Source organism: Cicer arietinum, chromosome 2 (genome assembly GCF_000331145.2).
Source record: "Cicer arietinum cultivar CDC Frontier isolate Library 1 chromosome 2, Cicar.CDCFrontier_v2.0, whole genome shotgun sequence".
In the NCBI taxonomy this organism is placed as follows: Eukaryota; Viridiplantae; Streptophyta; class Magnoliopsida; order Fabales; family Fabaceae; genus Cicer; species Cicer arietinum.
The window spans coordinates 4,379,286-4,403,170 of record NC_021161.2 but is presented as its reverse complement, the minus strand read 5'-3'; the positions used below and the strand labels follow the sequence as shown (position 1 = coordinate 4,403,170).

At 30.9% G+C, this 23,885-nt stretch overlaps 3 protein-coding genes across 4 annotated transcripts; all 3 read right to left on the bottom strand.

The window, feature by feature from the left end:
* Positions 1–717: 717 nt before the first annotated feature.
* LOC101514845 (pre-rRNA-processing protein ESF2) lies at positions 718–4,434 on the bottom strand. Its single transcript, XM_004489492.4, has 7 exons — positions 3,970–4,434; positions 3,171–3,234; positions 2,959–3,026; positions 2,312–2,401; positions 2,100–2,230; positions 1,064–1,189; positions 718–930 (listed from the first exon to the last, which is right to left on the bottom strand). The coding sequence occupies exons 1-7, from the start codon at positions 4,223–4,225 to the stop codon at positions 913–915; spliced, it is 753 nt and encodes a 250-aa protein (XP_004489549.1). The 5' UTR covers positions 4,226–4,434; the 3' UTR covers positions 718–912.
* Positions 4,435–5,773: 1,339 nt separating this feature from the next.
* LOC101514523 (pentatricopeptide repeat-containing protein At4g35850, mitochondrial) lies at positions 5,774–12,175 on the bottom strand. Its single transcript, XM_004489491.4, has 13 exons — positions 12,020–12,175; positions 11,780–11,933; positions 10,842–11,004; positions 9,811–9,876; positions 9,593–9,690; positions 8,836–8,953; positions 8,542–8,751; positions 8,210–8,286; positions 7,486–7,579; positions 7,015–7,080; positions 6,847–6,924; positions 6,634–6,735; positions 5,774–6,064 (listed from the first exon to the last, which is right to left on the bottom strand). Exons 1-13 carry the CDS (start codon positions 12,042–12,044, stop codon positions 5,969–5,971), a joined length of 1,347 nt encoding a protein of 448 aa, XP_004489548.1. The 5' UTR covers positions 12,045–12,175; the 3' UTR covers positions 5,774–5,968.
* A 2,908-nt stretch (positions 12,176–15,083) lies between these two features.
* LOC101513980 (E3 ubiquitin-protein ligase RGLG2-like) lies at positions 15,084–20,130 on the bottom strand. 2 transcript variants are annotated; one of them, XM_004489490.3, is made up of 12 exons: positions 19,975–20,130; positions 18,706–19,029; positions 17,983–18,067; positions 17,740–17,880; positions 17,532–17,645; positions 17,328–17,425; positions 16,949–17,028; positions 16,765–16,870; positions 16,533–16,660; positions 16,232–16,412; positions 15,766–15,822; positions 15,084–15,446 (listed from the first exon to the last, which is right to left on the bottom strand). In XM_004489490.3, exons 2-12 carry the CDS (start codon positions 19,015–19,017, stop codon positions 15,366–15,368), a joined length of 1,383 nt encoding a protein of 460 aa, XP_004489547.1. In that variant the 5' UTR covers positions 19,018–19,029; positions 19,975–20,130; the 3' UTR covers positions 15,084–15,365. The 2 variants fall into 2 exon arrangements, with proteins under 2 accessions (XP_004489547.1, XP_004489546.1); XM_004489489.4 differs by lacking the exon at positions 19,975–20,130 and having other exon boundaries at positions 18,706–19,160.
* Between the last annotated feature and the right edge of the window lie 3,755 nt (positions 20,131–23,885).

The window sequence follows — 23,885 nt, the reverse complement described above, 5'->3', positions numbered from 1 at the left end:
AATGACATATCAAAATTAATAACTCTAATTGCATTTACATACAAGGCATGAACGAGAATCACATGGAAACTTTTATATTATGTGAACTGCGTGAAGACAAACAATATGAATAATATTTTATAATTTTATCAAAATTACTTAAGTTGCCATTAATAAAAAGCTTAACTTGTCAGCCTTTCTATATTTTTAAAATCAAAACTAAAAATTAAAAAGCAAAACTAGTGTGAACTGTTTTGCTTTTTTAGTCCCCAAAACCAAAAATTACAAATTAATTTTCAAAATTGTTTTATAAAAATAGTTCACCAAACAAATTTTAGAGTTTTTTAATTTTAAAAATTTAAAAACAGTTTTTGAAAAGTGAATCAAACGGGCCCGTTTTAAAATTGTTGGGGGTGAAAAAAAGACTCTCAAGGTAGACAGATATTGTTGAGTATTCAAATTGAGACAAAATAAGCCATATTTTAGAATGGAATTTGAGGATTGCAAAGCTTTAAGTGTTAACTCTTTCTTTTGTTTGTATGCATGTTAGAAAGAGAGGCTAACCAATCAGCTTTTTTTGGGTCATATTTGCTTTGGCAAAATCTGATTCAGTCAGGATAACAATGCTAAATTTAAAATCAAACAACATTATATTGGAATCAAAGTACTCAGCATTCGAGACAACAGATTTGGAGTTTATAATTCATAACTTGACATTCTGTAACAGTGGCAAAACAATGCAAGGAAAACAAGATCTTTGGCTAATTTAAAAATTTCAACTACAGTTAACATCGTTGCCTGTTATGTATACAGATTACTTTGATTTTCAGTTTGAAAACCTGAACAATATTTTTTTTCTTCTAGATAACCCATTACAAATGAATAAATACATCAAGGGAGCATCGGCGTATGTTGGAGATATCAATACATGCATTAAAAGCCGCTAAATACCTGCAAAGGTCATGGTGGAAAATCTTCAATTAAAAATTTATGATTTCACACATGTTGACATACTAACAAAATTGAAAAATAAAAAACAGACAAAAAAAAAAAAGAGATGATCAATAATGTAACGGAAACTTACTGCATCTAGAATATCATCTGACAGTTCACGTTTACTTTCTTTAGCATTAGCTACTATAGGTTTTGTTTGATGGAAATGCCGTATCACTTTTTCCACTTGTACTGAGTCTTGTTGAACCTTCTGCTTCTGTCAAAGCCAAATGACATGACATCAATATGAAATGATTCCTCAGTATAAATAATAATAAGTAGCTGAATGTATATTAAATTAACTTCTCATCAAAATATTTGTGAAGCAAGTTATGTGAGCCAGTGTGAAGAAATCATGAAAGCATAAGCAAAAAGATGTAAATCATCACAAATTCTTGTGGTTTGAAGAAAAAAGTTGACAATATTTTTTATAATCTAAAACAAATTATTCCATTCCACAAGACAATCGTAGCTAAGAGTTTGCAAAGGTAAAGTAATTCATGTAAGAAAAAATTAAACAATTAAAGAAGCATATGCAGTGGACCACAAACTGAAAAAGGATCAGAATTTCATAGTACATAAGTATTCTATCGATTGTGAAGAAGTGACAAAGATCTAGCAAGTATAAAATCAAACATCATCAGGCAGGAAGAATGAGTTTAAGTCCGCCAAATAGGGAGTAAAACTCAAATAATGAAAACTAATACCAGTTCTGAGCTCCTCTAAACCCTATGCCTAGCAAGTCACAAACCAACATCTTAACACTATCATCCAATCAGAACCATTCAATCAATCAGTTGGTAAAAAAATCTTAAATTTTCCTATAACAGAGATGATACACCTCACACCATGACGGAAAGAATATTTTCATGGTTAATCTCGGAAAATTAATCTCAGAAAGAAAAAGATTTTGGTCGTTGTCGATTATGCATAATGAATGTTGTGACTTGTGAGTAGCCAAAAGCAGTAGAAACACTATCATGGTCTGCCAGAACTGCCAATCATGACAGCCATATGACAACCAAAAGGAGACAGCATCGAGATTCAATACAACAGGGAAGCCAGAGCCAATTAATACAAAAATAAGATACCCATTAAAGTTTTTGTCAAGCGCAGAGATAGTGTACCTTCTTTAACCTCTCCTCTATAGCATTCAAAGCATGCGACTGGTCAACCTTGGATTGATAGAAATCCCTCTCTTTCTTGGCAGCAGAAAGTTCTAATGCAAGTTTTTGCTCCCGAGTAGCTCTCTTAAAGGCTGTAATAAATATATATTGCTTTAGCTTGAGCTTCTTATTGATCAATAAATAAAATCAAGAATTGATCATAAAGTGATTACCTAGTTCTTCAGTTAGATCATCCCACTTGAACTTGCTTAAGTACTTAATATTCCAAAGGTCATAGTAGAAAGATGATCTCTTTCTCCCCCCTAGAGAAATACAATACAATTCAGAAACTTACAAAACTAAATAATTTCAAGCAGAGTAGCAGACATGAAAAAACATTCTAGCTACAAAAACTGCTATGCATGCATTTTATTTCTATTTCACCAAATTTAAAGAGTAAAATAAATTAAAGAGTTGGCAGGGTAGTATCGTGATTTCCATTAAATGACTAAATAAGAAACAGTGACACACATAGCCCCTAGAAATACATAACCCTGCTAACACCATATAGTTTTTCACATAATCTACACAAGTAACCCCTCCATTCGAGAGTTGTTCAAAAGACCCAAAAAACCATGTTCCTATTTATTTGATGTTTTAAGTCTCCAACTAAATATCAATTACTAATTTTCAATTATATCCTTATCTTCATCTAATTAACAATGGAGATAAAGGCAGAAAGTTAAACACGATGATAGGAGATAAAAGCAAATGCAAGTGCTATACCAATACTCGAGAATTGAAAGAAGACAGCGTGACGATTTCCATTTAAGAATCAAAATAACAACTGGTAAAGAATGACAACGAGTCAAACAAATACCTATCTGTTCACCATTTATCGTATTGGCAACCCTCTTGGCAACAAATTTATTGGCGAATTCAACCCATCTACAAAATCACAAAGAAAAAACCCAATCATTACAACCCATCAAAACAAACAAATAATCAGCAACCACCTTAACAACTTCAATCACATACCAATTCAATTCCAAAACCAATTCAAATTAAACATAAAAAAAAATAAACAATCACCCTTCCGAATAAGCTTGGTCTTGGGATGCCCGGGACCGCTTAGATTGCACTCTAGCAGAAGAATCTGCTAAATTAGAAAGAAAAAAAACCAACCTTAGAATAATGTTGTCAAATAGTTGTTATAGCGACAATATAACACAATAGCATAACAAAATTTGAATGAATCACTATTGTTTTGCAATATGCTAGGATGCATAGATACGGTACCAGATACAAGTACGAGTATGGGATATGACGTTTAAAAAAATTAAGATACGGGTACATCAATAGAAAATATGAAAGATTTTATATATAATGTAACATGAGAGAGTTAAATTGTTCAATTCACAGCAAAACATTAAAATTTAACTTTAAAAATTAAAAAAATGTGTTCAATTACAACAACAAAAAACTCTAATACACACATACAAAAAAACCACAAATTTCACTTGCAACAAAATAACGAGATCCAAGGGAGTAACCACAAGTACAATACGTTTACCAATATGTACTGGTACTTCACCATTTTACAAGTACCCATGCCAGAGGCAATAAGCTATTTAGTACAAAGTGTTGTCAAGTGGCAGCTACGGCGGGGCACTGCTGTAGAACTAAGCAAGTAATATTTAACTATGGTGTTTGAAATATCAAATATTTATTCAACAAGTGTTCCTATCTTATACTATCCTATGAGTTTAAGTATTATAAAAATAAAATGCAATACGATATCCAAATATTAAAATTAAAAGAGAAAATTAATCAAATTTATTTGCATATAAATAATATAAAATGCTTTTGGTGTGTGAAGAGTGAGAGTGACCTTGAGGAGCGAGAAAAATCCTTTGAATATCACCGAATTGAGAGAGAAGTTGTCGAAGCTTGACATGATCCATGTGAGGAGGAATTCGACTCAAATAGCAAACACCACGCTTATCAGCTTTCTCAGTTTCTTTCTCCAGCTTCTTCTTCAACTTCAATTTCTTCTTCAGTTTCAATTTCGATTCTGATTTCGAGTTCTCGTCATTTGATGTTGTTGTTGTAGTATTAATCTCGTTGTTTTCTTCGGAATTCTCCATTCTTTCTTCTACTTCTTCGGTGATTGTGCGGCTGAAAACGAGAATGCGGTGAAGGAGGTTGTCGAAGTTGTGCAGTTTGCGATGGTGTGCGGGATGGAACGCCGGAACGGTGAGGCGGCGGTATTGTTGCCGGAGTTCCGAGAAGCGTTGGGGCGTGAGAGAGGAAGATTTGATTTAGGGTTTATGAATTGTGAGGGAGAAGAGTCTAATAGTAAGAAAACGACCTCGTTTTGCAGTTCTATTTTTTCATAGTATTTTCTTTAAATATATATATATTTTGTTAAATTAATCACTTTTGAATTTTTTATCAGTTTATTACATTTAAAAAAACAATAAGAATCTAAAAATAATCTAAAACTGTTTCAAATAAAAAATTGTTCTTAAAACTTTTCAAAAAAAAAATTAATAATTGATTTATGAAAAAAAATTAATCTTTACTATGATTGACAAACAACTTTTATTTTTCTTTTAAATCTCTAAACAATGATCTTTAAATGCGTAAAGATTATAAAAAATATTGATTTTGATAACTCACTTTTTTAATATGTTACAAATGGGATCATATTAAAAAAAAAAGTGAAACTCAATTTAAAAAAAGACTGAAAAATAGTATATCAATATTACTTATTTAGGACAAAGTAATGGTTAACAAAAGTTTAAACATTCAAACTAGATTATGTTGAAATGACTAATATATCATAATTTTGTAATTTTGGTTAGTTATTTATGAATTTTTAAGAATAAATTAAATTCTATTGTTTTGAATCTTACACCTAAAATAAGTTTGAAAAAATAGTTGAACCCATGTTTTAACCAATTGACTTTAAATATAATTTTGTTTTTGTTTATTCACAATTTTAATTATCTCATTTTTAAATTCACGATCTTGTTTTCATAGTCTCCTAACAATACATATGGAGCTAAATTTTGACGAATAGAAATAAATTGTAAAGTGAAAATGCATTTAGATAATATCTTGTATAAAATTTGGTTGATTTTGCTAAATCAGTGTATATTTTGATAACATAGCAATGAGTTGTTAAGTAAAAATTCACTTAAATAATGTCACATTATCAACCCAACTTACTACATAATCAAAATTAAGCCCTAATATGAAACAAACGACCCTAAGTTTCTCACATTTGTTTCACTTTTTTTAAAAGAAATTCTCAAATATTATCACCGATTTTAAAGAATATTGTTGACTCATACTTTTCCATTTTTCTATTTCTCAGATATTCTCAAATATTATCACCGATTCTAATTCTCAAATATTATCACCGATTTTAAATTTGTCTAACTATAACTCTTCACTTCCATCTTTTTTACAACATTTTTTTCTTTCTATTTTAAACGTTTTTATTTTTAAATAAATCAAATTTAGAATACTAAGTAATTATCAAATATGATTTTAATGCCTTGCTATATAAACATGTCATAGAGCGTTCTCCATGAAAAGTTGACCTCTTGTCTAAAAAAATCATGGAGAAGTATTGAAAATTGTTAAGTTAATCTCTATCATTCTATTATTTTTAAATAAGAAATCAATGGTTAATAAAAAAAAGGTACTACTACTAGTGTACCCTTTTCAATGAGATAGTGTGAATGAATTCCTAGGATCAACTCATACATGAATCAAGTAAATAATTCTGGTAATTCATGGATTCTCTTTTCATAAAAGAAAAAAAACCTATAAACAACTAACAGAATTCATTCATAACAAAAAGAGAAGAACTTAAATATCTATACATTCATATTTCCACGAAATCTCGTGCGAAGGTTGTCATACATTTTAGTAACCAACATGAGTCTTGGATCGTCTTGAGGAATCTCTCGATCCTGCAATTCGACATACATAGCAGTGAACATCAAGTGTATATTAATCCAATTGGAAGATAAGCTAGATTAGATGACATGTGACCATAATGAGGTAACTAAATAATAAATAAACTTTATGGACCTAAAGAATTATAACTTCAATAAATTAAACTTAATTTCAGAAAGAGCCAAGAATAAGGAAGTTTTCATGTCCTAAAAACTATATTTTTCCTTTTATTCAAACAAAATACAAGCAATGTGAAGTATATCTGTTTAAGGTGTAGATAATGGACGTTTGATTTTGAAATTTTGATTCATGGTTAAAATAATTATGGCCTCACTGAGTCATAGTTGCTGCAGTGATAAAAGAATTTGACAATGACAATAATTGTATGCTAACAAAACAAAATATGAATAAAACAAAATTGGATGATAGTGGATGAAAATTGAATTTGAACATACAGCAATTACTCTCAACAATCAAAATTTGAGATTGGTGCATGCTACTATCCATTAATTTTTGCCAGAAATATGAAAATAATATCTCAGCACATAAAAAGCAATATGCATTGTTGAGGTGAATAACTCACTTTCAAGCCCTGATAGTATGCTTCCACCGCAGCAACTGAAGGGACAACATTACGGGTCCGCATCAAGTCCCATATGTAGTTAGCAGTAGTATATCCTCCAGTCTATCAATTAAAAAACAACAAAAATACACACATTTAACTCTTAGGCAACATGTGTAATCTCTCTCATATTAAGGACATAACAAGAGGGTATAATTGGAAGATTTTGTTTACCTTTTCACCAGAAGCCATAAGCAGGAGCTCACTTCCCATTTTGGAATTCATGAAAAAGTTTCTTTCGTTCATCCTTACCTACAATTGCAGATTTAAATTTGAAATCTTCAAACATACCAAATTAAATTGCAACTTTACAAAGTGGATGAAGAATCTATGATAGCCTACCAGTATATCTTGAGCAATTTGCATTCCTTTCTCAGTGTGACCAATCATTGCCCCTTCGGCAAGTGTCTGCAGTCATGTTGGTTTGTATAATTCATTAATCACTATGCAGTTTATACAATTTGTGAAATTAAGGGTCTGTGTTTAGTTTGAGAAAAGGTTTTCTTTTTCAAAACTATCAACTTGTGTTCATTCTATTTTCAGTTTTAAAATATTTGAACTCAAAACAAGGTGGAAAGTATGTAATTACAAGTGAAAACAGGAAATAAAAACAAAAGTATTTTCTCAAACCAAACAGTACATAAAGAGAGCAATCAGCATTTTTAAAATTCAAACACACACATATGAGCAAGACCACTTCCAAAAAGAGTGTTCTTACCACTTAGTTACATTACTGATATGTGAGGAAATATAATAATTCAACTAGAAGATTTAGCATTGATTGTACTAGAAAGTATATGTGAGCAAACTCACCACAAAAATTTCTGCAGCAATAGCCTTTCCTGAACTTATTAAGTCCTCAAAAGTTTGCAGACCACGGTCAAGTTCTCCTGCATGACAATAGCACCTGCATAAAAATGGCAATCATGATCAAAAGTGATATCTGTATAATGCAATTGGAAAACAAAAACAGTTGATAATCCAATGTTGTCAATCGTAGATTGTGGAAAATAGCAACTTGCTCCAATTCTGCCACACTACAGAGCTCCTACAGCCGTTATTTGGCAACATTTTGTCCTAAAATAGCGATTTATTCAAATTTCACTAGACTAAAGCGCTATAGTTGCTATTTGACAACACTGGTTGAAACAGCAGCAAAAAAATAAGGATCTGAGGATCTAGTCTGGAACCAAAAAAGTTCAAACTATAACCATATTTCCACTTCACCGGACCAAGTTGACCATGTTTGGTTACAAGTATTCCTTTTACAAGCAGTTCATAGTCTATTATTAACAGTTACAGCACCACCGAATTGGTTAAGTTGTATGGATTTTTTGTTGAAATTGAAGGGAAACGGTAGAAAAGAAAAGATAGAACAGATTAATAGACTTTAAAAAGTATTCTGAATATGTAAAATATGTTACTTTCTAATGCAGTGCAATCTACATCTACAAACCAACATAAAGGTATAGTGTGGTAGAATGCATATTTTCAAGCTATCTGAATAGTACAACAAGAGAAATTAATAATCAATTACCTAATTACTTGCATGGTAATATATATATCAGGAGTTTTCCTCTCCTTGCTCAGCATTTCAAGAAGTGTATCCGTCAACTGCCGCAATTAGACATCAACCATACAAACTTTAAAAGACAATATTAACAAGTGGATATCTTGATTTGGCTTAAACGCTAAATAGACATCCAGATTCAAATAGATGTACATTGATAATTTGATCCAACATCTCAAAGTCGTGTGGTTGAGTGATTTCATGCCACACAAACAGGCAGCATCAGCAGAAGAGCTTAGAAGAATGCAAGAACCATTTAATAATATCGTGAAAATTCATACAAACATGGCAACTCGTACCTTAACATTCTTGAAGTCTGCAGCAGCATTAAATGCAGTATGATATGCTGTAAATGGCCTGTTCAAGAATCCTGCCCGCCTATTAATGTAATCTGCCGTTGGTAAGTTGTATAACTCCTCATCAGAAACACCCATCATCACATTCTCAGCATTGGCACTGTCAGTTTCTACTGAAGACCATATCTTCGACCTCTCCACAAACTCGATAACCTTTTTCACAGAACAATAAGTTCAATGATTACTGGAAAATACAGCATACCACATGTCAAATCAAGAAATAGATATGAAAACTACTTTTGCATCAAAATCATCAGTAAAAGGTGTTTTGTTCTTGTGTGCAACTATAAGCCCAGCATAGCAGAACTTGTTTAATCCCAGACCAGCTGCAGTCATATCACGAACAATTGCATACCTGGATCAGTAATTTGAATAATTAATTTAAAAAAAAAAGATAAAGATATAAAAGGAAACTTGATGATGCTGATATGCATTTGGCAACCAAATAAAAAGACAAACTTGAAATAAGAAATCCTCCTACTTTACTTAAAAGAAAAATTAGATAGAGATAGTAGGTAGGTGAGCAAGCTTAGTTCACTAGGCCATTAAGAGTAGCATCACATAACACATTGTTGATCCATGCCATAATGATTTTACAAAGTTTTACTTCACTTTGTTTGTCTAATACAATAATCCTATCTCCAGACTTTGGGAAGATTTGCAACGAAACAGGACATTGATAGAGTTTTGCATCACATAACACGTTATGAGACCAAACTATACATCGGAAAAACAAAAAATAGAGTCCCTATGTAGTACCCCCCTTAGTGGGGTGTAAGGCTTGATTGTTATTGTAGAGTCCCTATGTGAAGGAATCAATGAAAACAAACTTAGTGAAGTACAAGTAGCAGTGAAACTCGTGTAAAAACATGGATACTAAAGAAAGTTTTTGGACAGGAAATGAAATCATAAGTAAATGATTTCTTTCCCTTGGATCATTCTTTTATTAATATTAAATAGATTAGATAATAAAAGAAGCAGCAATATAACATACACTCGGTCTATGCGTCCTTGGGCTGCACAAGCATGTAGCAAGCAGATGTAGGTTTGTACATTTGGCTTTACTTCCATGGATTTCATCTCCTCCAAAATCTTCATTTTAAAGGACAGCAAATGAAAACATTATTATAGTTCTAAAGATGAGGATGCAATAAGCACTTTTAATGCAGTAGAATATTAAAATCCTGTCTACAAGTAGATGGTGACAGGTACCTGAATAGCCTGATCAGAGTTCTTGCATTTTCCACAGATTGAAATTAGGAAGTTGTAAAAAGTAACCTACATCATCAATATGGGACTATTCATTGATCTTGAAAAAGAAACTGTAAGTGAAAGTTTATATTAAGTTGTCAACAAGTGCTATGGGCTATGTTATGTTATGAGAAAATAATTGAACAATGATTCTACTGATCTGCTCTACTTCAAGTAGAGCCAACTTCAAAGAGGATTAAAAATCAATAGCCAGTAATGTTGTCAAATAGCAGCGCTGCAGCACTATAGCAAAGCAGAATTAGAACAAATTGCTATTGCTGTGATATGCTATTTAGTACAGATTCAAATAGCCACTATTACACCACTATAGCACTGTAGCTTAGCGGAATTTGAACAAACCGCTATATTCTGCAACCCACAATTGGCAACACTAATATCCAATAGCTACTGATGAAGCAATGCATGTAATACATGCAATACAAAACAAGGCTGCAACATGGTAAATACTAAGTCTGCAGCCTCTAGTTACAGCCAATAGAAGTCACATTTTTCTGACCAAAAAACAAAAATAACCACCATATTTAACATGGGGTATTGAAACGTGATATAGATTATAGAAAATGAGAATCACAACTTCATATCATGCAGGATTATCCACACTCTACAAGATGTCGCAATAAGAAGAGACAGAAAAAAGGGTGTAACCAAACACACCATGAAAACATTGAACTTAAGAACCATTTTGAGTATACTCATTTTACCCACTTATATTTGATTGTAACAAGGAAAAAGCAGCCGAACTAGTTAAAAGATGTCAACTTCAAATTTCACAGTTATCAGCAACCAACTGAAATTTAAATTTTCAAGCAACCAAGTTAGTTTGTGCAAGTTATCAACAAAATCCACTAAGTATCTACTTTTTCATCACACAACTTCAAACATTACACATCCAATAACCCTTATTAGCATCATAACTCAACAAAAAGTGGTGCAAGCAAAAACTTGTAAAGACAACAAAAAATAGTACATACATCAGGAACCAAACCCATGGTTCTCATTTGGTCCTTGAAGAAAAAAGCATCTTGCATTCTAGAGCCTCTCATGGTTCCAACAATAAGGGAATGAAAAGTGTCGCGGCTTGGCTTCACTCCATCAAGCATCATATCATCATACACATCCCTCAGCAAAAACATCCTACCAAATAATCCAAAACAAATATTTGTTTTAATAAATTGAAAAATGACGACAGCTAACGTAAAACTTAGTCAAATATCTATGACATGGATCAAATACGTAATGGTGTTCCATAGGTAGTGGGATAAAACTAGGTTGTTGTAAATTGAAAAATGGGGTGTATCAAATCAATCAACAATAAATAAATAAAAATAAATGAGTAAATACTCAAATTGCCCCCCAACCAAAAAAACACAAGAACCATTTGATCCTCAGAAATGAAAATACCAATTTGGTTTAACTATGTTAAATATGAATCAAACTAGTAACTAGTAATAAACATGTGCAATGCACGGGGCAATGTAAGAATTTATTTTTAGGAGGACATAAATGTGTCTTTCATTACTCATTTTGGTCCTCAAACTTGAATGTATCTTCCATTAGTTAATTTCGTCCTCAAATGTGTCTTCATTAGTCAACTTGATCCATAAAATTACTAACAAAAAAACACTAGAGGATGTTTTTGCAATTTCAATACATTCAGTGACTATAGTGACAGTTGACAACACCTCAAACACTTCGGCATCAAAATGACAGTTTCCTCATCATTTCGATGCGCTACTAACCCACGCCCATTATCTAAATATGAATCAAATTAGTATAATGATAATAACATGTCACTAAAATTATTTTAAAAAATGACTAATGTGACTTACATTTGATACTCCTAACAACAAAATTGATATTTTTTCATTTCTCATCTTTTGAAAAATAAAATGAAACTAGAGAGAGAGACCTTCTTTGAGCATTGAGAGAACCCAATACAGTGTTGTATTCAGCGACATTGTTAGCGTAGTTCCTCTTAGCATACTCTTCTGTGGAAACATTGAAATATCGGATCCCCAAAACCCGACCCGGTAACCCACTACGTCCTGCAAAATGTGTTTTACCTGAAAACATAAAAAATTGAAGTTGAGATTGTGAAATTAAAGTTTGTGTATGAAATAAAAGAAGATGAAAATGAAAAAAATTGTACCTAAGATAGATTGAAGGAACTTCATAGTAAAGATTGAATGAATTTTCAGAACAGAATAGTTTCAGTTCCTTTCTCTCTCTCTCTTTCTTCTCTTTTTCTGTTTCTTCGTAAAACCCTTACACTTTGTTTGTTTCTCCGTTAATTTTGTTGTTGGGCTTTTTGGCTTGTTGATGGGTTTGAAAGTTTGGGCCTGATACTGGGCTTTACTTACATGCGTACTTGTGAAGAGGAAAGTTGGCTTTTGTACCCCTCAATTAATCATGTACCCCTCATTTAAAAATTTTATTTTTAAATGTCCAAACTACCCTTGATAAAACTGTAAAAATTTAAAAGAGCTTTTTTTACCGGAAATTTTATTATGAATGAAATTTCCAGTAGTTATAAATGAAAAAATGTTTACCGGAAATTTCATTGAAATTTCCGGTAGTTATAAATGAATACCGGAAATTTCAGAATGAATGAAATTTCCAGTAGTTATAAATGAATACCGGAAATTTCAGAATGAATGAAATTTCCGGCAGTTATAAATGAATACTGGAAATTTCAAATGAAATTTCCGGTAGTTATAAATGAATACCGGAAATTTCTTTTTTGAAATTTCCGGTAGTTATAAATGAATACCGAATATTATTTATAAATTAATTAATAAAATAAATTATATTATTAATAATAATAAAAGTAATAATAATAATAAAGTAAAGTAAATTATATTATTAAAACTTTATATATTTTTTAAATATTTTTATTATTATTTTTTAATTATATTAACAATATTTTATTAATTTTTTTATTAGATCGGAATAAAAATAGGAGAGAGTTGTTAAGAAAATAAGTTGTTATTTTATAAAATATTAGAGAAAAAAATACGGTTAAATAGATGAGTCACAACAAACAACTTGTTATATTATAATAACTTTTTTTTTATAAATAAAAATTAATAATAATAATAATAATAATGATAACTGCCAAAATTTGACCCCTCGTTAAATTTCCGGTAAGTAATTTTTTGCAACTAAATTTTCGGTAGTTATATTTATTACCGGAAATTTGGTCAATAAAATTTCCGGTAGTTGTATTTTCAATACCGGAAATTTCAAATATTTTGAAAAATCCGGTAGTTAGTTTTTCTTCACCGGAAATTTCGTTTTTTGAAATTTCCGGTAGTTAATCCAGAAATTTCAAAAATCCGGTAGTTTCAAAAATTTGCTGGGTTGCTCCTGCCCAAAAAGTTAAACAGTGTACCGGAAATTTCAAAAAGGAATGAAATTTCTGATAAACATACCGGAAAATTGAAAAATCTGGTAGTTAAAAATGCATACCGGAAATTTCAAAAAATGAAATTTTCGGTATTGATTTTGAACTACCGGAAATTTCAAGATTGAAATTTCCGGTAAAAATTTTTTTCAGAAAAATTCACTTTTCCGGATTTAAGGTTATTTTGGGTATTTTACTCAAAAAACATTAAATTGGGGGGTACAAGTTTAAATGGGGGATACAAAAGCTAACTCTTTGTGAAGAGGGATGCTATTAACACTCTTTAGTTGTTAAATATACTCCTGTTAGCTTTCTTAAAGCCAACATTATTTTTGTCAATTGAGATTCGTTCAATAAAAGCAAAATGGGCCTCAAGATAGAAACACCTAAGACAATTTAGTCCAAATTCAAGTGGAATTAATCCAACTAATACACACTAAAGGATAACACAATAAGCACTAAAGGCATCTATAATTTGGGTGCTTATTAAGGAGGGTGACAATATAAACACACTTTTTTTTTGGTAGACTCCACTTAATAAATTGTGTTAAGATAAGTGTGTTGTTGAAATGTAATGATGTAAAGTTGTTGGTGAGACTCATTTAGTAATTTTTGTTTGAAGTAATGGATTGGAGGAAACGAGTGTTTATTAGATACTAACATTAAAAAATTATAAATGAGTGATGCATCGTATGAGGGTCGTTTAAGTACCAAAAATAGAGTGCTCTATTGTGAATGATCTAAGAAGCATTGAAAACACTAACCAGTATTAATGGTCTCACATGTAAACGAGCTAAATAATGCAACAAAAAGAACAAAAGAGGCACATGCTGCCCAACACCACAATCAAAACAAGATTCACTAAACAATAAATTACACCCTTAATTAAAGCCAACTTGAATGCATGACCCGCTCAACACACTTAAGTAAGCCATACATTTTTAGGTAGGCACTAGTTTGATTAATTCTTTTTTCGCCTCTTATATTCTCAAAATACACTTTAAGATTGACCAATCCGAATAACATTGGGGGTGAGAAATGAAAATGCCTACTAATTTTTGTCAAGCGCATTGGTTTTGCCTCCTGTTTTGGTTTGGATTTTAGTTCTTTTGATTCAAGACTGCTCTCATGCATCTAAATATTAACTAGGGTGCACAAACTATAAAAACTTGAAGTTTTTTTGATGCTCATCCAACCCTCAATCTTTTTAAACTTTTTAATAGATTCTAACTTCTAGTAGTGTAAAATACAATATCGAATTCTAGCATGTGTGTTTGGGATGAGGAAGCAAAATAAAAAGATAGATGAACTTTCACCTTTTTTGAATACAAGAGAGGGTCAAAATCCTACCGAGAAACTAAACGATTAAATGAGCATTCTTAGACATGCAAATCCCAGAGATATCGTAAAAAAAAAAAACCTATGGAGCTCAACCAAAAAAGGATTTCACTACAATACAGTTGAAAGTGTCAAAAGAGAAGTTAAAGTTAGCGAGTTAACCAAATGACTGCATTTTAAATGTGCATTTCAAGTCAAATTAGACAATTAATTTAGTTGATTCTTTATTAAATAAAGGTGATTTTCAGTTGACTTTCTTTTATCCTGTTTCATGTACTCCAATATTGACATTTTAAATACTTATAGGAGAAACTTTAAAAAAACAAAAAAAGATAAAATGACAAATTTTCAAATTAAGATAAGTGACTTCTAGATTGTTTTGCTAAAAAACTTTACATAATAGAAATGTAAAATCGTTAGGACAAGCTCATTTTCTTAAATGACTTCATTATTTATTCTTTTGGTCTGAATCTGGAAATCTTATTGTATTCGCCATTAGCCACGATAAATACAAATTACAAATCAAACCCAAATCACTCACTTAAACTAAAACTGTACAAGTACCACCCTAGGCTAAGTTGTCAAATCATTGTTGTCAGAAACAAAAATGAATGGAAAAAAAAAATCAAGGAATACTTACATACAGAAAGTACCACTTTTCACAGCAGAAACAAATATTTGATCTAATATTGTATACATCCACATAAAAAATTCAAAGAATACAACATAAACATCCCCCAACAAAAGATGCTGCTCAGTAAAGCTTTATTCGGGTGTTAATGGGGCTCCTACAGATGGGACACGTCTGAAGATCTTGTCCACAACCACAACATGTCTGTCATGTAACAAAGAAATCATAAGCATTCTCCTTATCTGTTCTATACGTCAGAAATAAGGGAAGAAATTGAAATTGAATTTTGAAAATGAAGTATATACATAAATTGGTCCCAGGCAAAAAACACTAAGATCTATTCGGTCTTTAAGAAATAAAAATACTCATTTAATCCAAGAATCTTTAATGTGGATCAAATAAAAATTATTCTAACAAAGACTAATTTGATCCAAATTTGAGATTCTTATGAACCAAAACTAATAGGTCTCTGTTTTTGTTGGGGACCAATTTGGACATTTGCTCTTGAAAATATTGCTTTTACCTGATGCCCACATCCGAAGGCCATGTCTTTAGGATCGCTCAAACATATAGGGCAAAGCTGCACAAGTCCAATTTAATTTGTTAATTTTATAGTACAGCGATCTACTAATAAACTCAAAACATGAACCATTTCAAATTCAATCCCTTATCCCTGTAGTAGACATATGAAATGCACAGCAATAACCAGACAATAGAATTATAAAATGGGGAAATGAGACCATAAAACTATGCAGCACAAATAAGCATGTAATTGATGCCACTAATCTTTCCCCATTCGACCATGTAGATACTTTGTTAGATGAGTAATCTAATTACTCAACTGAGGCATGTGAAGATAACCCGAAAAGCTATATGGAAAAGAATATATTCATATAATTCAAGCAATTTCCAGTAACATTCATGTTGGCATCCAAAAGACCGGATCAAGAACATGGCATATTTTTATTAGAAGCACTTTGTAGGTGTACCTGATTCTCATAAGTAGAACTTGGGGCAGAAGGAGCTGAGCTTAGTTTGCTGTTGTCGGGGTAAGAAGGCACACTCCGCTCAAAACTTGCAGCAGGAGAAGGTTTTGAAGTGCCAAAAGATGTTGAACCATAAGAGGGTGTTGGGAGGGCAACTCTCTGAGGAGCATTGGCTTTCCGACTACTGTTTGAGATAAACAAGCACAAATATCAACAAATTTTGTCAGAAATGAACTTAAGACTGTTTTTAGAAAAAGAAAAATAGAGAGAGAGAAATACTGAAGGTAATGAATCAAAATTTTACCCCAGTAGATCAAGCTCTATTGCGGCCTTATACTGAGAAGGAATTTCCATCAATGCTGCGAGAGCAAATGCTGCCTCTTTCCGTGAAGAAGGAATATTCTTTGACATAATTTCCGTGAAATTCACAAACTAAAGAAGCACAAAGAGAATTCCACAATAACTCAGGGGATGAATTCCAATTATTTAGAACATTTTAACCGGTATTAATCAATGTTCTGCATGCACTTCAATACCTGAAAATTATCAAAGGCTCTAGCTGGCATATTGTCATCAAACTCCTTCATCATGTCCCAAGGTCCATCTCCAACACCAACCAGTATGATTGAAAGAGGAAATTTACTGTCACAGAGCAGGTAAATAAGACAAGATATTTCGTAAAATAGAACATTATTGAGATTAACCTTGCAGCATAATCACCTGGCCTCAACAATGGCATCCACAGTCTTCTGCTCCTGTGGACTGAGCCTCCCATGTTCAGTGTCAATACTTCTTGTTACCTGCACCAAAAAAAGTCATGTACATATGTAGAGTAAGATGTTTTGGACAAACTGATAACACTTAGTACCCCAGAAGCAATGGTAGTTTCACATGCTTAATGCATATTAAGAACATTCATTTGTTAAAAAAGGGGGGAAAAATAAGTAAAGGGAATTCAGCATAAAACTTGATTTTTTGTCCAACTAAATTTTCCTTTGAAATGATTGAAGCACAAATGAAGAAGAAAGCAAGCAATCCAGTCTTCCTGATTTGTTCAAAGATAACAAACACCATACATACTGGATAAAGAATATATTACCTGGCCATCTGCAATTATCACCAAAACATGGTATTGGCCTCCACTCTGCTCAACAATTGTCATGGCCATTTCAACAATGGGTGCAAAGGATGTAGGGCCTGATGTTAAAACATAAGTATGATTAGCTCAGCATTACAACAATATCTATATCATCAATAAGTAGAATTCCCATAAGCACAACAAGATTCGTAATAGATATATAACCTGCAAGTCGAACACTTGGAACAATTTCCCGATACCGACTCAAAACTTCTTCAAATCCGTTGCAAAATCTTTCGTCTGGAAAGAAACTGAAGACATCTTGATCATGTGTTGATGCTGCCATCATATCACAGTAATGCCCATTAGCAAATTTTAAAACATAAACAAAAAACCTAAAATTTCTGAGTTGTGAGAACTTTGAGAGAAATACCATCCCCAAATCCAAAACAAGGAATCAAGTTATCCTCGTCAAATGCAGCCAAGGTTTTCCCAATAATGGATATTGCTTGTTCATAGGGATTTGGACCATTGCCAATGTGATGCAAGCTTTGTCGATTAAATGAGCGCTTTCCTGAAAGCAACATCAAGCTGAGGATATATTTCACAACAGCATAATAATGCATAAATTAAAAACTTTAGCTTAGAAAACAATAATTTATTAATGTGGCCTAACCTGTCCACTCATTGCTCTTGGTGAAATCAATTCCAAGAATAAGATTGGAAGACTCAAGGCCTGCACGTGCAAGAGCCTCAGTCACCTGTAATGAGATATAAGTATAAAAAATACTAGAATGTTAAGAATTGAAATAATGATAAAGAACCATTAGTTTTCCTTTTCCCAAAATAAATACATGAATAAGTACCATTGTCAGTGAGAAGGAAATTCACAAATTGCAAGATACTTATTTTCAGCTAAGTCACATAAATATCAACACAAAAATAGTAAAAATATATAGCTCTAAATTCTTCAGGGGAAAACAAAAAACTTAACATGCAGGGCCTTTCTCTTTCACTTCAGTAAATTCAATTTAGTGCACTTAAATGGCCAAAAGGGGAAACAAGATGCGGTGACAGAACAGCCATTCACAGGTATTTTGTTGGGCTAGCACAAGACAAACTACTTTAAAATCTACCTCAATATAACAATCAACTGCAATTGCACTGTTATTGTGATTATTATTATTATTTTAATCTCCAAATTCTAAATGGCAAAATATTTTAAAAATATAGGAAGTCTTGGATCTCTAAATGCCAAATAATTTTTTTTTAAATAAATACAAAAATCCAGAAGTAAAGCACTTCAATTCCCGATAAGATACAAAATATCTACATGGGTTGATATCTTGAGAAGCTAAAGATAAAACTGTACAAAATTGGAATGCGGAGCATCTTTTACCTCATCTATGGAGTTGTAATTATCAGCGATCCTTGAGTATTTCCTCTCTAACTTTCTTCTGTCGTCATGGCGGGGCACTCTACCACTAGTTTGAGGCTCATAGCCATAGTTTTGTGGAGGAGGAGGAGGCTGTGCGTCATAATACGGATGTGTCGGATAAGAAGGTTGTTGTGACTCATAGGTGTAAGGATAACCACCCTGACCATAACCCAAATGAGGGTCAGGATATGAATTCCAAGAAGAAGCGGATGAACTTGAACGCAAAGATGAATCTTGCCTCAAATTTTCCTCTTTAGAACTTTGACCCCCCATCAACTCAATTCTCTGAAAAACACCAAAACAACAACAATAACAACAAAATCCCAATTCCTAAACCCCACTTATCTCCCTAACAAAATTCAGCACAAAACCAATCTAAAATCAAAATCCTCCCAACTATCAAATTTAACTCAAAATTCAATTCCAGACACTATAAATGGATCAATGGATCTAAAGGTATCTTGTTTAAGGTTGAAGTTTCCCAATTTCCAAGCAAATTCTCAATTTATGGCACAATGACTAATTCATACAAACTTTGCCGACTTGAAGAAGCAAAACCTTATTAAGTAACCTTTAAAATATATGCACACACAAAAAAAACCCTCATTAAGTAACATTTGAATGCAAAACCAATATAGCCGCCGCAAAAAAACTTCAAACACAATCAACACACGCAACCTCTAATTGGTATCCAAAAGCCATAAATGGACAAAAAAATAAAACTCGTTCAACAGTAAATAGAAAAAAATAATAATTAAATTGAACCCTAAATAACAATTCAATTTCCACACAATTACCCAACCATGAATCCATTTCTATCAATTAACACGCTTAGATTAATACAAAAAAGTCGATTAAATTAATCCTAAATAATAATTGAATTTCCACACAATTATCCAACCACGAATCCATTTATATCAATTAACACGCTTGAATTAATAGATAAAATTCGATTAAATTAAAGCATAAATATAAATTCAATTTCCATACAAAATCCGTATCTATCGGTAAACACGGTTGGATTAATAGAAAATTAATATTGCGAAAAAATTGTTAATGTTAATGTTAATCTTAATTTATGAAATTCGTGAACGTAAAAAAACGAAGATGGAGAAAATAAAACGACATCATGTAGCAACAGAAATTGCATGCAATGAAATTCAAAGAAGCGAATTTTGAAGTGAAATTGAAATTGAGATACGAAAGCGATGGAAAGTGAAGATAAGATACCTGGATCTGGAAAGTGAAGGAACATAGCGGTTGGAATATTCTGGAATCGCGGTTTGAGTTAAAAAGCGCGATGCAGAGAGAGAGAGAGTAAGAACGCGATTACTGAAAACGCGAAAAGGAGTGACTGAAAGAGCTAAAAGCCTGAAACACACGCGCTATCTGTTCTTTTATATATATATATATATAATTATTTTATTTTAATTTTTCTGATTTTTGTTTAATCAAATTTTGTATTATTTGTAATTTGTAACAAGGGAATGATGGAGGTGGAAGGAATGAACATGGAGTCTTGCATTTTCTAATTCTACTCACAGCAACCAAATTAAAATAACATAAATAATTATTTTACACAAATTACAAAATCAGACACCCTTTTCAATTTTTTTAGTCTAGTTGTTATGTAGTTAATAAAAATTCAAATTGACAGTTAACTTTTTTTTTATGTCGATCGTATATAAAAATTAAATCTATTTTTTATTAATATTTTTTTTCTCTATTTAGATAATTATGTTGTAACAATGCTATTGAAATCAACATTATTTGTTCACTAGAGCTATTGATGGATAGAAACAAATGCAATGTAGATGCTTCTAATAATGTGGATATTGGCATGTGCATCATAAACGAGCGTGGATAATTTGTTCTAACTAAAGCATAATGGTTTGCACATGTTTATGAATATAAAGCTTCTTGATTTGTTCTGAGCAATCGAACGAGTACATGACCTACAATAAAAACTGGTGGACTTTGAGTTGAACGCAAAAAGTAGTAGTTGATACATTTCACTTGTTAGTACCTAATAGATCTGAATTTGATGATATTATCAAATAATATAAATAAAGTATTTCTTCTTCCCTTATAAATCTCTTGTTGAGTTTTATTATGAAAGAAATAAATGAGGTTGTTCGTGCATTTACAAAGGAGATCACATTTGATCCTTATTTGTACCTTATGGTAGATATATCACATTGTATTAAATAAATACATCATTATCAATAAAATGAGATAAGCACCTTTAAGTCAAAACAAATAAATAATTTTTGCAGAAGTAGTCAATGAATATGGTCTTCACATACTCAAGTTTGTATTTGCATATTAATCATAAACATCGTATTTGTATCCTTTGAGTATCTAAGTGGATACTAAATTATCGAATTCTTACATTTATATTCGCTTATCTTTTAAGGGTAATTGTTTGTGATCTCACGTGTAGTTATAATGTGGAATATACTTTTTACGAGTATCTAATATGTATGAGTCAAATTACCATCACTATGTAGAAAGGGTTAATGTTTAGCATGTCTGCTTGGATTTTAATAATAGAATTAGCAAAAATAATTGAATACTACTCCTTTCTTAATTATGAATTCATATTATTTTTTCCACATATGCTAAGAAAAATAGTAGTAAATATGTGTCAACTTTATGTATAGATGTTACTAAATATTTTTTTAGTCTCTATAAAATATGCAAACAATCATAGTTCCTCTTGAAATCTCAACAATCATTTTTTACAAATATATTTATAATATTATGAAAAAAATTGCTCAATAAAAATTTAGAATTTTTTACTTGACATGGATTAAATATAAATTTTTTAAACATTATAAACGATAGATAAAAATATATAAATTTTTTAGCAAGAACAAAAACATGATCTAGATATCAAATTTTAAGCTCATTTTTCTATGAATAATCATTTTATAATATTATAAATATATCTGGAAAAAATTTAAAAATACATTTTTCTATTTTAATAAGAACTAAACTTGCTTGCATAATAGTTTTATAAGAATTTAAAAATATAATTATTTTTTCCAATTTTTCCACAATCTAATGTACAATTTTTAAAATTAAAAACTTATTTTAATTCATTTAAAAAAATATTTGTATAAAAAAGTTTGTAATTCCATCATTTTCATAAAAAAAGAGACCTATTACTAAAGTAGATAAGATATAGTTATTATTAAAGTAGATAAGATATAGCTAGGTTACGTATAATATAGGTTACGTATGAATCATGTGATGCGAATGTAAGTGAAAGTGATTTTTCTTTATCAAAATAAAGTTAGCTTGTTTTTTATAAAGAAGACGTCAAACTATGGAAGTGAAATGTTGGTGCGTATATTTAGTTTCAAATATTAAATTATTTTCTCATTTTTGTTAGTTTTATTATGAATATTGCAAATATTTTATTTTCTTGGTGCTCTTGGAGTGTTGAACGCTCTTTAGTGTTGCACGATCTTGGACAATTTGAACCGTTTGATAGATCCAACGATCTTCCGCATTCTATGTCGGCGCAACCGCCAAAATCCTCCTATTCCACTCGCGGAGTTAGATGGAGTGCATGCAGGTACTCTCCACGCGCCGAATAACCAAAACAAGTGTACTCTTCTGTGATCGTCAAACTCTTGAAACTACACTCCCTACACTGTTTCAATTCAATTTGAACTACCACAATAAGTAGCTATTAGTTATATGACATGTAACATCTTAATTAGTTGACTTTAATTATTTTGGCATACAGAAAATATATATTTATTGATATATAATGAAATCTTAAGTTTGCTAAGCAAAATATTAACTAAGCTTCTAGTACGAGTAAAACAAACTAAACTTCTATTAGATATTCAATGGATGCTGAAGGCGTGTGGTGAAATTCATAAATATAATTAACTGAAAGAGATATTTGCGTTGTTGAAACTTGAAGCAAAAGTGTGCAATATGTAGTGTTGAAATCAATATAAGAATGACAATACAAAAATTATAACTATAAATATACAAGCCTATATACAGAAATTAGGATTTACAACGTTTACCAGATTGATTTATTAAAGATAATAAGAATATATGAATCAATCATTAATGATTTTTTTATGGTGATTTTACATATAGAAAAATATACAAGTAATTAATATATGTTAACTTGTGGTTTTTCATCATCTGAATTATAAAATTACATTTAATTACTTTATTCCTCTCAAAAGTTATGCATTTGCTAGAATTTAATTCTACGAGGAGAGTATAACTCAAAAGACTAATTCATTTTACATAATATTTGACTTTTATTGTATATACTTTTAAAATTATATCTATAAATAATTGTAATATAACAATATAAACATTTTTTACACTTAAAGTCTAATTTAAATAAATATTACATTGAACACTTATGTAATGAGATCCCTAACGTAGTCAACATTCTTTAAAATTGGGCGTCCACAACAACTAGTCAAATAGAAAAGACAATCGGTTGATACACGTGAAAATGGTGAAGTTGCTAGTACAAGACTTCAATATCCTAATCAAACATATTTTATTTATCTTTTGTTAAATAAAGTGATAATGAATAACAAGTAGAAGAGGTGGAAGAGATCAAAGATGGAGGGCAAGTTAGTCGTTTTTTTACACGTCAAACTTGTTTCTTATGTTTATACTAAAATTTCTCTCAATTTTTTTTAATAAACTCATAATTTTTAAAGAGCTTTAATTGCAGTAATCGTAAAATTGTAAATTTTCAATATTTTTTTTTAAAAAGTAATTAAATAAAAGATAATTAAAGTGAAATACATTTTAGGTATTTTAAAATTAAACACAAATTCTCTAAATCTAGATCTTAAAATCACTTGAAAATTTATATATTATGTTGTTTTTGATATATGATAAATGACAAAATTACTCATAATAAATTTTTTAAAAATCTCTTGCTAAAAATTAAAGAAATGAAGTTATAACTAAAAATAATTCAATATTATAATTTATAAAAATATAAAAGACTAACTTATTACAATAAAAATTAAAAAACTAATTTGATATTTTCTTAACTGACAAATGTACATAAAATTAATAAAGAAAATTAGAGTGGAAAAATTAAAATCCTCGTCTAGCTTCTTTGCCAATTGCCACTAAAT